This window comes from Lontra canadensis, unplaced genomic scaffold (assembly GCF_010015895.1).
Source record: "Lontra canadensis isolate GAN:19392208 unplaced genomic scaffold, GSC_riverotter_1.0 scaffold125, whole genome shotgun sequence".
NCBI lineage: Eukaryota > Metazoa > Chordata > Mammalia > Carnivora > Mustelidae > Lontra > Lontra canadensis.
Genome location: NW_022631119.1, coordinates 1,947,623 through 1,967,540, shown reverse-complemented (window position 1 = coordinate 1,967,540; position 19,918 = coordinate 1,947,623). Strand labels below are relative to the sequence as shown.

General features: G+C 46.8%; 1 protein-coding gene across 3 annotated transcripts; it reads right to left on the bottom strand.

Annotated features, from left to right (window-relative positions):
- Nucleotides 1–2,483: 2,483 nt before the first annotated feature.
- Nucleotides 2,484–5,003, bottom strand: LOC116857654 (free fatty acid receptor 2-like). 3 transcript variants are annotated; one of them, XM_032841931.1, is made up of 2 exons: nucleotides 4,862–5,003; nucleotides 2,484–3,893 (listed from the first exon to the last, which is right to left on the bottom strand). In XM_032841931.1, the coding sequence occupies exon 2, from the start codon at nucleotides 3,884–3,886 to the stop codon at nucleotides 2,897–2,899; it is 990 nt and encodes a 329-aa protein (XP_032697822.1). In that variant the 5' UTR covers nucleotides 3,887–3,893; nucleotides 4,862–5,003; the 3' UTR covers nucleotides 2,484–2,896. The 3 variants fall into 3 exon arrangements, with proteins under 3 accessions (XP_032697822.1, XP_032697820.1, XP_032697823.1); XM_032841929.1 differs by having other exon boundaries at nucleotides 4,857–4,992; XM_032841932.1 differs by lacking the exon at nucleotides 4,862–5,003 and adding an exon at nucleotides 4,383–4,742.
- Between the last annotated feature and the right edge of the window lie 14,915 nt (nucleotides 5,004–19,918).

Here is a 19,918-nt window from a genome sequence, read left to right as displayed (position 1 = left end):
AGCTACTTAGAACACGTCTTCCGTGTGATGGACCTCATCTTGGTTCAGCCACATATCCAGAATTCTCTTACTTGCTTCTCATGAGTGAATGAAAACAGCAGGCACTTTGGAGAAAGGCAGACCTGGATTCATGCTTCCTCTCACTTGCTGACCTTGAGAAGCTCCCTTAATCATCTCAGGCTACTTCTCTGGAACAGTATCTGGCTTTTATTACATGTCACTGTCATCAATCGTCATTATCATGTGGTTTTAAATCTCTGAAACATTTTGGTTAATTCTTCTGGACTTGATTCCTTGCATTAATGTCTTTTTTTCTTTTTTAAAGATTTTATTTTTAAGTTACGTCTGCACCCAGCGTGGGGCTCAAACTCACAACTCTGAGACCAAGAGTCACATGCTGTACTGACTGAGCAGGCCAGGCACCCCTGAGTTAATGTCTTTTTAAAAATGTGCTGTTCATGGGGCACCTGAGTGGCTCGGTTGGTTGAGTGCCTGACTCTTGGTTTCAGCCACGTTGTGATTTCATAGGATGTGGGGTCCTCGGACTCCTCACTCAGTGAGGAGTCTGCTTGAAAGATTCTCTCCCTTTGCCCCTACCTCCACTTGTCCCTCCAAATAAATAACTAAATCTTCTTTAAAAATGTGCTGCTCAGATGCTGAACATGCTACTGATTTAAGACCTTAGTGAAGTGGGATTATCTTCAACTTGTTTAGACTCTATTTCTTTTAATGGCATCCAAAATCAAATTAGCTTTTTTGGAAGGTGTAATACATCCCAGATGTACAGTCAGCAGGAAATCCCAGATTTCTTTCTCACACATTTTTAAGTTAAAGCAGCCTATATAGTTGTCTCTAATATTTGATTTCCATCATTTTAAATTTCTACTTACTATAGGGGCGCCTGGGTGGCTCAGTGGTTTAAGCCTCTGCCTTTGGCTCAGGTCATGGTCTCAGGGTCCTGGGATCGAGCCCCGCATTGGGCTCTCTTGCTCAGCGGGGAGCCTGCTTCCCCCTCTCTCTGCCTGCCTCTCTGCCTACTTGTGATCTCTCTCTTTCTGTCAAATAAATAAATAAAATCTTAAAAAAAATAAATTTCTACTTACTATATTTCTTCTAAGCAGGGGTATAACTATGTTTCACTTGGGTCGCTATCTTAAAGCTAAATGTTACTATAAAGTTTTTCAGCAATTTTAAATACACAGTCTGACTGGCATTGCAGAGTAACCCTGAGAGGCGTCCGTCATCCTTGTGATTATGGTTTGGAAATAGAGGCTGGAGGTCGGGACTTGCTCAAGGCCATCTAGCTAGGAAGTAGGACCAACAGTGAAGTCAGGGCTCTTACACTAGTCCAGTGGTGTTTGAAGAAGGAAAACAGCGAAAGTGAGCTCTCTGTTGGGTGGGAATAATAAAGAAAATCCTTCTGGAGAAAGTGACTATTGAGTGGGGTTTTATGAAAGTGGAAAAAGTAAGCAGAAGTTGAGGGAGTGTGGGGTTGCCCTGGGAGGGACTTAGAAGCAGGAAGGGTCTCTCTGAAGGATGCTTTCTTGGACAGATTGGGCCTCCGAGCTGGGCCAGTGATTCCTTTCCTGAGCTGCCTAGCAATACTCACTGGGGAGCTTTTCAAAGCTCATCTGCTGTCCCACCCTTAAAGAGCCAGTAGATTGTAGGGGGCCATGTGTACTATTTTTGTAGGTCTGCATGCAATTCTGCTGTATGACCTCTCTTGCAGACCACTAGGCTGGGGCTAGGAGCAGTTAACAAGAGAGGGGTCCTTATTGTGGAGAAATGGAAGGTGGGATTGGGCAGGGAGACAGGATAGAAGTAGGCAATGGAATGATAGGACAAGAGTTCCTGGGACCAAAACTTTGGACAATAGGAAAACACTGCAGGTTTCTAAGCGGGAGAATCATGTGGTTAGGCCCCTGTCCACCTGATGATGTTAAGTCAGGATTCACCCCCCTCCGCTCTCTTTCTAAGTCCCGTCTCTGTTCACCAATGGAAACAGGATTCCATCCCTCCCCCAACTCCACTCATTACACCCTGACCTTAAAATTACTTCTGTGGTTTCACATGCATCGCCCTCCCCCTGTGCTGCTGAGTCGGCTTCTTCCTTGCATGTTCACCCTCCCCGAACCTGTAGAAAAGCACAGAAATTGTGGACACTCGCTTCAGAGTTTTACCATCTTTATTTTCAATCTGCCAGTCCAGGTTGTCTACTCCTGTGCTAGTCTGTGTGGACCTCTGACTGGCCAGGCTGTGTCCTGACCTGTGTGGAGGTGCCACAGAGGGAGAAGACGAGACCCAGACTTTGGGCAGATTTAATACGGGGAGACAAGATATACGCGTGATGACGGGAGCATACTTACAAAGCGGCAGGCCAAAGCAATACAGTGCAAACCTAGATCGTTAGAAGGCACAGTCCTCAGTCCTCCCGCTTTGTCCTCTTGACCCATAGTCTTCCTTGACCTCATGTGGTATTCTCATCCATCTCTTCCCTGTTGTCTTCCTTCTAGTATCCACAGCTAGACCAGTGTCTGGGGGGTGTTTCAAGGTGTGTAGCAAGATTCCTTTAGGACTCTGCTTCAGCCTGATCATCCTCAGCTCCCAACTATCTCACAAGGACTGAATTTGTGTTGGCTACATTGCTTCCGAAACCCCGGTCTGAGAGTGCTTCTGGGCCTAACCATTTCTCCGTTTGTCCTGGAGCTGTGCTCCTTTGGGAAGAAAACTTCAGTCAGAAAAGGATACCAAGCCTCAGAGAGAGATTTTTTACAGCCCCAGCAGTGGCTTGGTCTGTGGATTTCTGACCCTGGGACGGGAACCCTGCTGTTTCCCCCTTTCCCAGCCTGTTCAATGATTCTGTCACCCAGCGTGCCTCCAAAGGTCTAGAGCACCCTTAGTCTGTGGTGAAGTCAGAACTCGGAGCTCCCTCTGCTTGACTCACACCCCTGTCCGCATTTGTCCCCTCTGCTGTCTCTTGGCCTCTGCGCCCCAGCAGGGAAGAGCCCCGATGCCGCAGGATCTGCAGCCCCTTTCCAAAGGCTCTGCGCACAGCTGACGAAGAGAAATAGAAAAGCAGGGGGTCCAGACTGGCATTGAGGGAACTGAACACCACGGCTTCAGCCCTCCACTGGGGGCTCTTCCTCGTGAAAAACCCCACCAGGTGGGATATGTTGTAAGGCCCGAAGCACACCAGGAAATTGAGAAGCGTCACGACAGCCAGCCCTACAGCTCTGCGCCGCCTCTGGGCCCCCACGTGGGGCTGGGTGAGCATGATCCACACGAAGCGCCAGTAGCAGAAGATGGTGATCACCATGGGGACAAAGAAGAGGAAGAGGCACAGCTCCAGCCGCACTGGGAGCACCACATTCAGCTGAGACTCGCTGAAGTTCTCATAGCAAGTGATGCCGTCGTCATTCGTGCCATTCTGGGTTGAGTTCCAGTACTGACCGATGATCACAATGGTGCAGTGACCAAAGGACATGATCCAGGCCACCAGGGCAGCAATCACTCCGTACACAGGCTTGCGGGACAGCTTGTACTGCACAGGGAAAGCCACTCCCAGGTAGCGCTCGATGCTGATGCCCGCCAGGAGCCATGTGCTGCAGTAGATGCTGCTGTAGAAGCCGAAGCCCGTGAGGGCACAGAGCAACTCGGGCAGATACCAGCGGAAGTCGTACGCGGCCTCGATCATCTTGAAGGGCAGCAGCACCAGCAGCAGGAGGTCCGCCAGCGTCAGGCTGAGCAGGAGGATGTGGATGGGGGCAGGGTGGGGCTGGCGGACGCGTCCTATGAAGGCCCGCAGGGCCAGGAGGTTGGCAGGGAGACCGGTGAGGAAGATGATGATGTAGGCCGTGAGGATGAGGGGGTTGCGCCAGGAGGTCATGATGGCTCTGGAAGAGGTTGGAAAAGGGCAGGGTCAGGAGGTCCCACTCCCAGCCTGCGGTCCCCCTCTCCCAGCTCTGGTTCAGGATGGAGACATCCTCCCTGGTGCTCTCCCCTTCCCAGGCCAAAGCTTTCTGCTGCCGCCAGCTCTTGCTCACACCACCTGCCGGAACTGCCCAGAGCAATTATTGACTTTGCCTGGGGCGGGATATTAAGCAGTAGTTATTACGTTTGCCATCATGTGTCTCTGGGGGGGACCAACCCTTGGCTTTCTCCTCTCCTCACAGATACAGGAAGCTACAGTTATCAGCTTCCACCTTTCCTTAAGTTCTTTACTAGAGATCTGCGGAGAGAAAAGGCAAGCCTCATCTCACGAGGGGAGGGCCGTGAGCTACCTCTCAGGAGAACCCAGGCCGTGAGACCCAGTGCCAGCTCTCCACCAGATCCCGCCACACGCCCAGGAAGCAGGTGCCTCGCCCCCCAACCCATCCCCCTACCTCCTCTTCCTCTCCTTTTGCAGAACACAGATTCTCCTCCGCCTTTTTCTCCCCTGACCAATGCCGGACGCTGGGACTAGTATTGAAAAGAGGAAGCTAAGGAGGTGTAAGGGAGGGGCAGAGGGAAGGAAGGGTGAGCCTGTGTTATCTTTTGGGGCTTGTCCCCTCAAAGACTTTAGAGCATATTCACTAAAGTCCAGTGTTTTGACTCTCAACAGAAGAACTCTTAACGGGGTCACTCAGGTTCCACTTGGCTTGTAACCCTTGCTGCCCAAACACAGCCCGGCCCCTCCATCCTCTCTCTGGGCTTGAGGTCTCAGTCTGTTTCCTCGATCCCACCTCCACTGGCTCCTGTCTCCAGGTATGAACCTCACATCCAGTTTCTCACAGGCTTCCAGCAGCCCCCCCCAGCACCTCCCCCTCCTCTCCAGATCCTAGCATCACTTCCCAGAGCACAAGCACTGAGCCAGACGCCTTGCCTTGTCTTCAATCCAGAGAGATGGCTTCTTGGGATTAGTCCTGAAGGGAAGTCTGAAATCTTCTGGGAAAGAGGAACAGGACTTTAGCCACTGCTACTGCCCATTTCACACAGGAAAAAATTGTAAGGAACCCGCTGGTAGAAAGCTTTTATACTAGCACAAGTCATGTGACCAGAGAGAGGAAGGTCAGTAATTGAACGCTGTCTCCTCTCAAACCTGAAGGATGGGGCACCCGCCAGCATCTTCAGTCTCCCCCTAGAGATCCTCGCTCTGACTTCCAAACCCAACTTCTCTGTCCCTGGGTCCTGAAGTATTTTTTCATTCCCAGGCATTTTTCCTATTTCTCAAGTCAGATGTTCTTATCTTCTCTTTTCTAGGCAATTTCTTTTGTAATTCTTCTCATTTTCAGAAAAGAAGTTTCCTCTTTCCCTTTTAGTCTTCAGTTTTTTTCTTTTCTATGTGGTCTCTTGTCCTCTGCCCCCAACAGGTTTCTTTTGCTCTCCGGATTGAGACCGATGGGTTTTGCCTAGCCTGAGTCTTGTTCTGGTGGAAATAGCATGGGTTTTAGTCATGCAGGTGTGGGCTCAAACCCAAGTCCCTTTCCTGGGGCCTTGGGGCAGAGGACTTTTCTGAATTTTAGCTTCCTTTTCGGTCAAGTGAGGATGGGAATACTTACCTCCCAGGGTTTCAGTGAGGCGTAGATGAGATAGCATATATGAAGCATATGGCCCAGTGCTGAGTGCTTAGTGGGTGCCCGTAACTGGAAGCCTGCTGGCAGGCTTAGAGAGAGTGAGCCACTTGCTAAAATATCTAGAGGTTGAGGGCACTGACGTGCTGTCTGACTTGGGGGAGTGTTGGGGTTCAGGAGGCGGGATGTGCCTTCGTGGCTTTCTACGGGGGAGTTGGACTCAGGCTCCCGTGTCTTTCCCCCAGGTGTTCCCTCTCCCTGTAGGCTGGGTCCAGCCTCTGAGCCACCCTTGCTCCTTCCTTACTTTTCCCCCCTCTGTGGAGATCCAGGTTAGAAGCTCCTCGATTCCTATCCAAATACACCCATCTGAGGAAACCAAGTCACAACACGTTTTCCTCTTGACTTAGGGAATGGCTGTCTGTTTTGCCATCTGTGGCCTGATCCCTGCTCTCAGAATTCTTTCCCCGGCACTTATACTCGCCCCCTGTTGTTTGCTCAGTCATTTCCTCAGTCAGTCATTAGTTTTGTAGCCTAGAACCTTGGGGTCCGGAGATCTTAATATTTAGCTTTTCTTTCTCTTCAGCTCTACCCTCCTCTAGAACCAAGGAGTTTGATCTTTGCATTTATCTCCTTCTCCCGGCACACACATGCACTTCCCAGATAAATGGGAACTAAGGAAGAGACCGTTCTCTGTTGCTTGCTACCAAAAACATTTGTGTCATTTTGCTTTTATGATTTTCTGCAACTATTCTTGAGGATCTGTATTTAATGGCCCAGCAGAAACTTCTGGCACACAGGTGTTGAGGAGTAGGACCACTGTTTTATTTCTGCATGTCCTTCCCCTGCTCTGTGCCTTCCTCCTGTCACTGGCATGTCACCTGTGTTGAAGGGGCCAGTGAACCCCATCCTCCACATTCGGGGTAGTTATGAAGGTAACATAATAAAGGAAACTTTGAACTCATGACTCACAACACCCACCTATGTCACCGGAAAAGGAAACGCAACCTCTCGGGCTGAATTCAAGGGCTGAGCTTTCACAAAGGCGATGTCTTTCACAATCTCATCCAAGTTGTTTTCTTTCATCATCATCATTACAACCCAGCTTTAAAATAGGAAGTTGGGCCCATTATTTAAAATTATATATGATCACTTTCTCTACTTCCTTATTCACTGCTCTTGTCCCCTGCCCTCTCTAATCTGGGTTATATCCCTATTTTTCCAAAGGATCTCTTCCTCCTAAGATTAGCAGTGGTCTCTATGCTCCTAAATTCAGTGGACATTTTCTTCCTCTCTTATTAGCCTTCAACACAGTTTCCATAGCCTTCTTGAAAACATTCTGCTTCCATGAGTTCTCCTATATTATGTTCTTCTGGTTTCCTAGCCTTTTCCCAGGTCACTTTTTAGTGACCTTCACTAGCCCACATTTCCCTGGTCATCTTCTAAATGCTCGAGTCCCTTAAGACTTGGTTCCAGGTTGTCTCTTATCCTGGTCCTATGTTCTCTCTAATCTGTTTTATGCATTCCTGCTGTGTTAATTACCATCTTCATAAAACCCAGTTTTGAATCTATTCTGGGCTCCTGTGAACTTTAACATTCACGTGTCCAAATGCCTGGTAGACATTGTCATTCGGATGTCTGCCAGGCACATGAAATTCAGCGTCTCCAGAGCTGACTTTAGACCTCCATCAAATGAGGCCTCCTTCTAGCATTCTGTGTGTTGGGGCATGGACTCTTCCCGTTCTATCCCCTGAGCCATAACCTTGGAGTCAGTGCCAATACTGTCTTCTGCCTTATCCCCTCAGTACAGTCCCACATACTTCTCAGATCCCATTAAAGGCATCCCATTCCCATGCCCATCTCCATCATCCTATCCCAATATAAGCCACAATCTGTTACCAGGAGGTTGGCAGGGGCCGTGACTGGCTCCTTCCCAGCCACTCACACCCTGACAGCTAATTCTCCATACTGTAGCTAGTGGGCTTAAAGATGTCAAGCCAGTTATATCACCCTCTTGTTTAGAACCCTTTCTGAGGTTTCTTATAGCCTTGTGGATAAACATCAAAACTCTTAACAAGGCCTATAAGGGCTTCCTGGCATGGCCCTTCCATGCCTCAACTCCTGTCTCTCTTCTCTCTCCTTGCTCTCTAAGCTAGACCATCTCTTGCTTCTGTGAATGTGCCACCTTTCCTCTGCCAGGGGCTCTTGACCAAGCCGCTGCCTGCAGTGCTCTTTATTTCTCATTACCTACTCCACCTCCCTGGGCAGGCCCCGGCCTTCCTTCAGATACCCACCTTCTCCTTAAGAAAGCTGTCCCTGACCTCCTGGGTTCAGTTAGATTCTCTTATTGGATGTTCTCAGAGCACTGTTGCTGAATAGTTTTCTGTTCCATAGCCATTTTATAGTTTATTTATCCATTCGTCTGTTAATAGACATTTGTTTTTTTTGGGTTTTGTTTTTGTTTTTGTTTTTCAGGTTTTGGCTAGTGTGAACAAAGCGGCTACATACATTGTTGTTTAGGTCTTTGTGAAGATAGCTGTTTTCGGTTCTCTTGGGGAAATACCTATATAAGCTGGGCTCTATGGTCATCTTTTTGCTTAATTTTTAAAGAAACTGCCCGTTTTCCAAGGTGGCTGTGCCATTTTTATTCCTCCGGCAGTGTATGAGCTTTCCAGTTGCTCCAGAGTGTCGCCAACCCTTGGTATTTGTTAGTCTTGAGTTTTTGGCATTCTAATTAAGTGGCATGGTACCTCACTGTGGTTTTAATTAGCATTTCCCTGATGACTGTTGATGTTGAACATATTTTCAAGTACTTATTGGCCATCTCTGTGTCTTTCGTGAAGTGTCTGAGTCTTTTGTCCATTTTTTAAAAATGAGATTATCTTCATATTACTGAGCTCTGAAAGTTCATTATTATGTTCTGAGTACTGCTCATCTGTTAGATTTATGTATTCTATTTTCTCCCACTATATGACTTGTGTTTCCATTTTCTTAATTATCTCTTGAAGAACAAAAAAAAATTTGAATTTTGGTAAAGTCTAACTTTGATAAAGTCTAATTCACTTAGTTTTCCTTTTATGGTTTGTGCTTTTATGTCCTAAGAAATCTTTACCTACCTATCCAGTTTCAGACTTTATTTTCCTTTCTGAATTACCTTGATATGTTTACTGCAAATGAATTGGTTGTATCTGAGTGGATCTGTTTCTTTTTCTTCTTTTTAAAAAAGATTTTATTTATTTATTTATCACAGGGAGACAGAGAGAGAGCACAAGCAGGGGGAGTGGCAGGCAGGCAGGCAGAAGGAGAGGGAGAAGCAGGCTTCCCACCAAGCAAGGAGCCTGATGCAGGACTCCATCCCAGGACCCTGGGATCATGACCGGAGCTAAAGGCAGATGCTTAATCAACTGAGCCATCCAGGTGCCCTGAGTGGGTCTGTTTCTTGACTTTCTGTTCTGTTCTAGCAATCCTTTGTCTTTCCTTTCCTCATTTCCACACATCTTGACAGCTGTAGTTTTGTAAGTCTCAAAATCAGAAGGTGTAAGTTTTCTAGCTTTGTTCTTTTCTAAGATCGCTTGGGCTTTTCCAGGTCGTTTGCATTGCCATAGAAATCAGTTTCTACAGAGAAGCCTGCTAGGATTTTGACTGGGATTGTGTTGTATCCATAGATCAATTTGGAACTGTTGACACCAGCATCACATTGAGCCTTCCCGACTGGGAACGTGACATAGCTCCATGATTTAGGTGTTAAATTTCTCTCAGCAGGAGAGAGATTTTACACATCTTTTCTTACATTGATTCCTAAATAATTTATTTTTGGTGCTCTTGCAGATTTAGGGTTTTTTTTTTAATTTTGTTTTCTAATTATTATGTTGTAGCATCTTTTACAATTCCTTCACAGCACATATCGCAGTGTTATAATCCATTTATTGTGTGAGGACTTGCTTAATGTGCATCTCCCTTGGAGGCTCTCCACAAAGGTGGCAGAGGAAATGGCTGTTTTGCTCACCATTGTATTTCCAGGGTCTGGCAGAGAGCCTGGCACATACTAGACACTTGATAATTATTTCCTGGATGATGTGTGGATGGATAAGTGGAAGAATTGTAATGGAGAGAAATCGATTTTCAAAAGCTTGGAGATCTTGGTTTCCAGCTGCCTCATTTTATCGTCTTTTGGGACTGTCCTAAGAAATCTCAGGCAGGAATCACTTGAGAGCTCTTTCGTAGATTAAGACACTCCTACTTTTGCAGGAAGCTGCCATGATCTTCCCTCATCGCCAGTATTGATAAATCAGGATAATATACCTTTATGACCTAGATCCTGCTTGGCAGATACAAGGGCATTGTGGATAAAAAAATATTCAAAAGTGAAGGGGAATGCAGGACTTCAGGAGTAGTGGCACTAATGGTAAATAAAGAGCTATCATTTCATTCATTCGTTCAACAAATATGTGTCTGTTCCCTCGAACGTGGTGGGATCTGTGCCAAGCACCAGGATATCAGGGTCACAAAGACAAACATGGTCTCACATTCACAGAAGGTGGTTATATGCTGGTGGAGAGAGATGGGCAAGAGCAAGCAAATACGCAGATGGGAGTCATTTTGCAGAGAGAGACATTGAAGGAAATGAAGCCAGGCAGTGGCAGGGAGAGTGGTCACCGCATGGCAGGGATTTCTTTGGCCGGAGGCATCAGAGAAGTCATCTCGGTGGTTACTGTTAGCTGATGTCTGAAAGTTTGGGCTGAATCCTGGGGCTGGCCACTGTGAAGTTCCTGCAGAGGAGTCATCTGGCCTGTGGAGCTGGCAGGTGTGCAAGAAGGCAGAAAGCACCTCTGGTGGGGAAGGGGAAGGGGACAGAAAGGCGGGTGTGACTGGAGTGTGGTAAACCAGGGCTGTGACCATGGAAGACTAGGTGGATTTCAGTAGGGACTTGGGATTCCATCTGTAAGCAATGGGAATCCCCTTCTGGGCCATAAGAGGAGAGTGACGTGATGAGATTTATGATATGAGAAGACTGGGACCATGTGGGGAGTGGTCTCCAGAAGGACTGGTCTCCAGAAGTTGAAAGCAGAGAGAGAGAATAGAAATGCATTGCGACCATCCAGGGGAGGACCGATGATGGCATGGATTCAGGAGAATGTGGCAATGTAGGCAGAGAAGATCAGCTGGGATTTGGGATCTGTAACTTTAAATAAGTGCCACTGCATGAAGAACACAGGATGCCAGAGAGACAGGGAACTCTTCTCAAGATGGTTGTAGACCAGTAGTCTGCATCCAGGTGGACTCGGATGTCTCTGCTCTCCTGGGCCAGCAGAGTTCACCGTCCTTCCATTTGTGTATTACCCTTTTTGAGTCCCTGCAGTGGCCTAATGAAGGTGTGGAGGTGACAGCTGATGACCGCCATCCCCTTGCGTGTCCTCTTTTAGTTGCCACTGGCCCAGCCTTGCCCACGGTTCCAGTCAATAGCGGTGGCCTCCAGTTCTACACCCTTGCCACCTGCATCCCCAGCGCTGTTGCACCACTGAGGAGGAGGAACAAGGAGGAATAGCCCAGGCCTAGCTCATTGGGAATGTTCTTCAGGCCTATCCCTGTTGGCCTTCTCAGTGGGCAGTGTGGGTTTTGCGGCCCACTGCTTGTAACTTGCCTCAACCTCCCTCTACAGAGGCCTCTCCTTCCTTCACTCTGTCCAGCCATTTGCTGTTCATCAGAGCCCACTTCTGGTCAACAATACTAGCTGTGGTGGCGGGGTAATTGTCCCCCCCAAAAGATATCCACGCCCTAATCTCTGGAACCCGTGACTGTCACTCTGTATGGTGACAAAGATCTGTCGCGTGTGATGAAGAAGCTTTTGATGGGGAGGTTATCCTGGATAATCTGTGTGGGCCTTAAAGGTGATCACAGATATTCTGTCAGAAGGAGGCAGAGGGGGATTTCGGACAGCAGAGGGGAAGACGGTATGATCACCAGACAGAGACTGGAATGAGGTGGCCACAAGCCAAGGAATGTCAGCAGCCACCAGGAGTTGGACGAGGCAAGGAATGGGTCTTCCTCAGACCAGTGATACTGGTTTTGGACGTCTGGCCTCCAGAACGGCAAGAGGCTCAGTTTACATTGTGCTGAGCCACTGCATTGGTGATAAAGTGTTATAATGGACATAGGAAATGGGCACACCAGCCAACATTTTCTGCTCTTTCTGTGAGTCTGTGTATCACGTACTGTGCTAAGAGGTTTACAAAGATGAACTCATTTAATCCTGAAGACATTCTGTGAAACACACTCATGAACACAGAGAACAAACTAGTGGTTGCTGGAGGGGAGAGGATGTGTGGGGATGGACGAAATGGGTGAAGGGGATTAAGGGGTAGGAGCATGCGGTTATAAAATAAATAAGTCACGGGGATGAAAGGTGCAGCATAGGGAATATAGGTAATAAAGAGAATTCTGTGAGTTTGGCACACTCATCCCCATTCTGTAGATGAGAAAACTGAGGTGTGATGGAGTTAAATAATTTGCGTAAAGTCAGCTGGTAAATGGAATAGCTGAAATATGAAATTGGGAACCAGACCGTCTTCACCACTGGACTCTGCTCTGCCTTGTGCCAGGGGAGGGAGTTCCAGGTGAGAACTGGCTCCCCCAACAACCCCTGAAAGTCCTATAGATCCCACACAGGAGGATACAAGGGCACAGGCAAGGGTGTAAGATCATGTCATCTGCTTCCCACAAGGAGTGTCTGCATGGTTTCCAGGCTTCTTGCCTTTGGCCTTCACTCTTTGCCTGAACCCATGAGGAAATGACCTTCCACACCAGTTTCCTAGGATCCTGGCAACTCTCAACCTGTCACATGATCTAGTTCATGCTCTCGCCCCAGATCCTAGATGCTGTCATCTTTCTCTCTCTCTCTCTCTCTTTTTTTCCCCCAAGATTTTGTTTGTTTATTTGAGAGAGAGAAAGCATAAGCAGGATAGAGGGTCAGAGGGAGAAGGAGAAGCAGATTCCCCTGCTGAGCACAGAACCTGATATGGGGCTCTGTCCCAGGACCCTGAGATCATAACCTAAGCGGAAGTCGCAAGTCAGATGCTCAAGCAACTGAGCCACCCAGGCGCCCCTGTCAGATGTGGTCGTCTTTCATCCATTCCTCCTTCCCTGTCTTTAACCACTTTGGAAACACAGGGGAATAGAGGAGAGGGAGCATCTTCTGTTGCTCTCTACTTAATTTTCTGTGTCATCTAGCACTTATGAGCATGAATACTTATAAAGATCTGGATTTGATGGTGAAATAGGACTCAGAACTTGGGAGGAGACGTTCCTTTATTCCTGGAATCTTGACGAGGAGGTCTGACCCCTGCCCACTTCTCTATCCTCTGTCCCTATAAAACTGACCTTCAGACCCAGAGCAGGACTGAAAATCCCCCCATCCTCTGTCCCCTTGGCTCCACACAGCTTCTAGCCAAGACACCAGGTAGCTTTCAGGGGGCACAGGCCTCCTTCGAAACAGCAGAAGGCAGCTGGCTCGGACTGCCTTTCAGTGTTAACCCTGAGCAAAGGAGGAAGAGCAGAGAGTCTTCAGAAATGAAAGTGGTACAGATTTCCTCTGTAAAACTAGATGTGGTTGCAATCTGGTGTTAGCTGATCTTGCAAAAGCTATGCTGACTCGGGGCCAAACTGATGCTCCATGTTCCTTTTCCCAGCCCAGCCTTCCCTCTGCTTTCCTCCCCTTTGCCTGCTTCTGTCACATAGGCCACTCCTCTTTCCCCCTCTAGATGTGGCATCACAGGAGCTGCCCGGGTTTCCGTCCAGTTTGAAGAATCTCGGGAAAACTCTGATTACACCACTGATCCTCCAGAGGCTTGGGGGAAAGTGTCAGAAACTCTTGGGTGGGGAAAGCGGTAGTACATGTGGTTTAATAGTTGGAATTTCCCAGGAGAAGGGAAAGCCCTGGTTTTCTTAATGCAAACTGTAGAAAGTGGAGTTTCTGTGTATCAAAAGCGGAAATTGGTTAAAAATAGATTGAGAAACAGTGATGCAGTTGATGTAATCCTTTACTATTAGCTCTCAGAGAAGTTTATTTGAACTGAGATATTTTGCATGTTGAGCACCCTCCCCCTACCCACCCTAGGCTCCTTCCATTCCTCTCCAGAGGAATTCAGGTCCCTTAGTAAGCAGTGAGGCTGTTGGGAAGAGAACGGGATGGGAGTGTGCAGATGGGGTCTTGGTTTTCAGGGTTTTCCTCTTCTCCCCTGGGCCCTTGCTCTGCTATGATAGGAAGCCACAGTGAATTAACACCTTAGCCTCCCCTTGTGTCTCAAGAAGTCTTTGTCACATATAAAGCTTAAAGCATTGTATCTCACCTGAGCCTAGAATCCCAAATCACAGGGGCTTAAACATACAAGGGTTTCTTTTCGTCCATCACATGAAGGAGACAGGGCCGAGGCAGCTTCTCTCAGAAGGAGCTCTCAGCAGCCCTGGCTTTTAGCTTTCTTCTCCACCATCCCTAAATTTGACTTGCTGCTTCATGATCTTACAAAGCATTTACATTCTGAGCAGAAAAATAGGGGGTGGAGAGTGGAAAGAGCAAAGGGGCATGTGAGCTGAATCTAAACTTTGAGAGGCTTTTAGAGCAAGTTGAGTTTCACAGCAAGATTACACAGAAGGCACAGAGATTTCTCTTATGCCCCATGCACACGTAGCCTCCTGCATCATCCAGAATGATACGTTCGTTACCATCGATGAACTGAAGTTGACACATCATTATCAGCCAAATCTATCCCTTTTTAAATCAAGATAATGATAGCTTTTCTAGAAGCTCTACTCAGCAGACTTCTTATTTCTTATTGACTAGTCCTGTATCTCATGACAACTCCTGGCTACAAAGCTGTCTGGGAAAGTGATTATTAACCAGGCATTTTCCCAACCTGACAAAATTGGGTAAGGAGGGAGGGGAGAATGCCAAAATTATAGAAATCTTGAATAGCACATAAGGAGGAAAAGTAATTCTAAAACTAAAATATCTATGATGACCACAAGAAGGGGTAAGATTTTACAAAGCAATCTACAGATTCGGTGCAATCCCTATCAAAATGCCAACAGTATTTTTTCATAGAACAGAACAAATAACCCTAAAATTTATATGGAACTGCAAAAGACTCTGAATAACTAAGGTAACCTTGGGAAAAGAGAAGAAGTTGGAGGTATCACAATTCCATATTTCATGACTGCTACAAAGGTATACTAATCAGAATAGTATGACACTGGCACAAAAAAAGACACATGGATCAATGGAACAGGAGAGTCCAGAAGGAAATCCATACTTAACATGGTTCGTTAACCTAGAACAGAGGAGGCAAGAATATACAAAGGGGAAAAGACAGTCTCTTCAACAAATGGTGCTGGGAAAACAGACAGCTACATGCAGAAGAATGAAACTGGACCACTTTCTTACACCATACACAAAAATAAATTCAAAATGGGATGAAAGACTTGACTGTAAGACCTGAAACCATAAAACTCCTAAAATAAAACATAGGCAGTAATCTCTTGGACATCACGCTTCACAACATTTATGGATATGTCCCTTCGGGCCAGGGAAAAGAGAAAAAAAATTAACTATTAGAGGAGCACCTGGGTGGCTCAGTGGGTTAAGCCTCTGCCTTTGGCTCAGGTCATGATCTTAGGGTCCTGGGATCAAGCCGCTTTCTGCTTGGCAGGGAGCCTTCTTCCCCCTCTCTCTCTGCCTGCCTCTCTGCCTACTTGTGATCTCTGTCTCTGTCAAATAAATAAATAAAATAAAATAAAAATATAAACTCTTGGGACCACACCAAAATAAAAAACTTTTGTACAACAAAGGAAACCCTCAACAAAATAAAAAAAGGCAACTTAGTGCATGGGTGAAGATATTTGCAGTGATATATTTGGTAAAAAGTTAATTTTCAAAATACATAAAGAATTCAATGCCAAAACAAAGAATCCAATTAAAAAATTGGGCAGAGACCTGATCAGACACGTTTCCAAAGAAGACATATAGCTGGCCAGGAGATACAAGAAAAGATACTCAACATCACTCATCATTAGAGAAATTCAAGTCAAAACCACAATGAGATATCACCTCACACCAGTCAGAATGGCTGGTATTAAAAAGACAAGCGTTGGCGAGGATATGGAAAAAAGGGAGCCCTTGTGCACTATTGGTGGGAGTGTAAATTGGAGCCATCAGTATGGAAAACAGTATGGAGTTTCCTCAAAAAATGAAAAATAGAAATACCATATGATCCAGTATTTCCCCTTCTGGGTATTTACTCCCCAAAATTGAAAACACTAATTGAAAAAGATACATGCATGCTGATGTTTACTGCTGCATTATTTACCCTAGCCAAGATATGGAAGCAACCCAAGTGTCACTGATAGATGAATGGATAAAGGTGTGGTCTATGTGTACAATGAAATGTTACTCAGGCATTAAAAAGAATGAACCTAGAAAGCATTATGCTAAGTGAAATAAGTCAGACAGAGAAAAATATTATATGATTTCACTTATATGTGGAATCTAAAAAAACAAAAGGAAACAGAAACAGACTCAGATGCAGAGAACAAACGGGTGGTTGCCAGAGGGGAGGTGGGGGGGCGGCCAATGGGCAAAATAGGTAAAAGGGATTAGGAGGTACAAACTTCCAGTTATAAAATAAACAAGTCATGGAGATGAAAAGTACAGCACAGGGAATATAGTTAATGTTGTAATAATGTTGTACGGTGATAGATGGTGACTATCCTTACTGTGTTGAGTACTAAGTAATATATATAGAATTGTCAGATCACTATGTTGTACACCTGAAACTAATATGACACTGTTTGTCAACTGTGTTAATACTTATAAAAAATAAACACTTTTTTAAAACTCCAAAAAAAGGTGTGGGACTTTAGAAAGGATTTTTTTAATAAATTGTTTTTATTGAAGTGTAACTTACATACAATAAAGAATACTAATCTTAGAGGTACAACTTAATGACTATTAACATATGTATTTGTGTAACCACCATATGGGTCAAGATATAGACCATTTTCAATGTCCTGCAAGAACTCTCTGTGCCCCTGCTTAGAGAGCAAACTTCTCACCTCTGAGATAACCACTATTCCAACTTCTACCACTAGAAGAGGGATATTGACCATCATAAATCTTGGAAGGAAAACATGATGGATAGAGAGGAACAAAAGGGAAGGAGAAGGCCAAATTAATGGTTGCTTTTGTAATATTGCTGTTCTCCTTTGCCTCTTAAATTACTCTAATTACAGTTTGAAAAACTTCCTCTTAAAATGTCATCAAAAACTGAAAATAGAAATTTTAGTTTGCTCTAAAGTTGATATAAGTTGAAACTCCAGTTAGTCAGGACTGGATTCTACTGTGTGTAATAGAACAACTCTAGGTAGTAGTTATATAAATAGGACAGAATTCTATTTCTCTGTCACATAAGAGCAGCCTGAAGGTTTGTAGTCCAAGTTAGCCAGAACTGTCTTTGTTAGCTGCAGAAAGACTTAAGAGACCCGTCCTCTTCTAGAACAAATCCTAGAGTAGCCCTTGTCCTCATGGCCCAGCATAGAAGGTGAAGCTCCAGCCATCACATCTGTGTTCCTGACAGCAGAATAAGAGTAAAGGAAAAAGAAGTGCTCACCCCTTCTCAATTTAATAGACTTCTTAGAAGTTCCACACAACACTTCTAATAACTCACTGGCAAGAACTTAGTCAAATGACCACACCTAACTGTAAAGAAGGTTGGGAAACAGCCTTTTAGCTGGGTTCAGTGTATTATTAAAAAATCAGGCTTTGAGGTGACTACCGGGTGGCTCAGTCGATTGAGTGTCTGGCTCTTGGTTTTGGCTCAGGTCTTGATCTCAGGATTGTTGGATTAGGCCCTGTGTCAGGCTCCATGCTGGGCATGGAGCCTGCTCGAAATTCTCTCTTTCCCCCTCCCTTCTACTCCTCCCCACTCTCACACACACACACTATCTCTCAAAAAAGCCCCGAAAAACAGACTTTTTTACTCAATGAAGAAACTGATAGTCTTTTCCAAATTGCGCTTGTACAACTTGTGTGGATGGGCCCTCTCTCCCCCAGTCCCCAAAGGCCTGGCATATGCCCAGGGAAGAGCACCTCAGCACGTGGGGGAGAAGGTACCATGGGGAGTGTTGCAATCAGCCATACTTGTCTGGTTCTGTGGGCCCTGGGGTTGGATGAATAGAATTCAGCCTGGTTGCGGAGATCAGTTTTGTCTTAGGAACACAAAATCAGATGTGAGCATTCTGTGAACATCCCAGCCAGCTATTGCTGGGCCAGCTTTGGATTACTTTTATTTGTGTTTCCTTTGACACAAGCGCCATTTGTCTCCCAATGAAAGAATCAGCCACAGTGCTGTGGGGTAGGAGCCAGGAGCCCAGCCACCCACATGGAGGACAGAGGGAGAGCACCCTCTGGCCAGGAAAGCCGCACTGCCATATCCCTCAGTGCCTGAGCAGCCACGAGCTGCTGGTCCCAGAGAGTCTGCTGTGGAAGCAGAGTCGAGACTAGGGGAAGGCAAAGCTCTCCTTTGTGCAGAGGCAGCTGAAAGGGGTCAGGGGCCATGGCCTCAGCTGCCTTGAAAGGGTGGAAGCGGCTGTCTGGCAGCATTTGGCCAAGGACGGGAAGGAAGTTGCTAGACTTGTCACAGATGAAGAGAAGTGTGGAATCAGGTGAGGCTGTCTGGGATGTTCTTAGTGACTTAAGAAAAATTAGGATACGTCACCTCCCTGATTTTGTGTTCCTTTTCCCCATGCTTAACTGACTGAGCTTCTACCATGTGCTTATCGATTTATTTATAATGGAAAGGTGGTTGGCACACAATGTTACAGTAGTTTTGGGTATACAGTGTAGTGATTGGGCAAGTCTGTATGTTACGCTCCGCTCCCCACAAATACGGCTCCCTTCTGTCACCACACGGCGCTGTTACAGTACTGTTGACCGGATTCCCCAGGCTGTACCTTTTATCCCCATGACTCATTCATCCCAGAACTGGAAGCCTGTACCTCCCCCTCCCCTGCCCTCCAGCAGCCATCGGTTTGTTCTCTGTATTTATGCATCTGTTTCTGCTTTTTGTTTGCTTATCAGTCTGCCATTGGCTTTTTTGGAACGTCTGTTGGTGTCTCCTTTCGCGCTCCCTTAATAGAACTGTTCTGAGTCCTGGATGGGTAAAGGTTCCCCATCCTGTGTCTCGGGAAGGGCTGACTGTTCACTTTCTCCCCTCGACACCTCAGACTTTTCTCGTCTACCCTCACCGGACAAGATGTGATCTTACAGGATTTTGAAGTTTCAGAAGTGCCCTCCCGTCACATGAACACACGGAGGCCACAGGCATCACCGCCTTCAAGCTGTGCCCTTTTCTGTCTCACTCCCCCAGAGGGCCCTCGCACTCTTCTGAGAAGGGACGTGGCTTAAGGGAAGGGAGGAGTTTGGAGACCCTTTCCTCAGTGAGATGATTCTGCACAGCGTAGGGTAAGAGGCAGCGCGGATAGTGTCTCTCGTCCAGAGGTCCCAGCGCTCAGGTCCTCCCTGCTCGAACCTCAGAAAGCGAGGGGGGAAAGGCACATTCTCAAAGCCCCCCGAGGAAGCAGTTCTGCGTCAGTTCTGCCGTGCCCGTGTCCAGAGCAATTTCTGGTCTTCACTGGGATGTTCCCCTTTTCTGTTCGCTCTAGAAAGGATGATGGAGCGCTCGGTCCGGACAGTGACATTTGAAGGGCTTCCCTTGTATCCGATCATTTCTTTGTTTACTTAACTTCACAAACTCTGGTCCTTTCAGTATTACCACGAACCACTGACCTGCATTTCTTGCCTCTGGTTGCCACACACCAGTGTGTCTCAACCCATCTTTGGAGAACTGTTGAGTTAGAGAACCAGATGAGCCGAGATGCTCCGGGCCTGGCTGGCGATGGGCCAGCATACCTGGGGCTCCTGAAGTAAGGCGGGGCAACGGCGTAGGTAAACACCTGCCCTTGTTCACCTTCGGACCTCTTCACCCCTGACAGTATCACATTGTTTCCAAGAGTGGCACCCTCAGCTTAGCCCTCCAACAGTCCCAGGGCTTCTGTGGCATGTGCTCCAGCACCCTCCTCCCCAGACGCAAATAGTGGTGGTGGAATGGCTCCCACGGTGCTCCCCGAGAAGGTTTCAGGTCCTCGGGGAGAGGACAGGGGCCTGTAAGCCACCTTTGTGGCTGTTCTCTCCTAGGGTCACAGAGTTCTCCTGTCCAAGGAGTCATGCCCAAGAGGGGAAGTGCCCTCACTGAACACTACTGAGTCAGTCGGGCCCTCTCTGCTTCTCCCCACGTCTCTGTCCCTGCAAATCTAATTCATCTGTC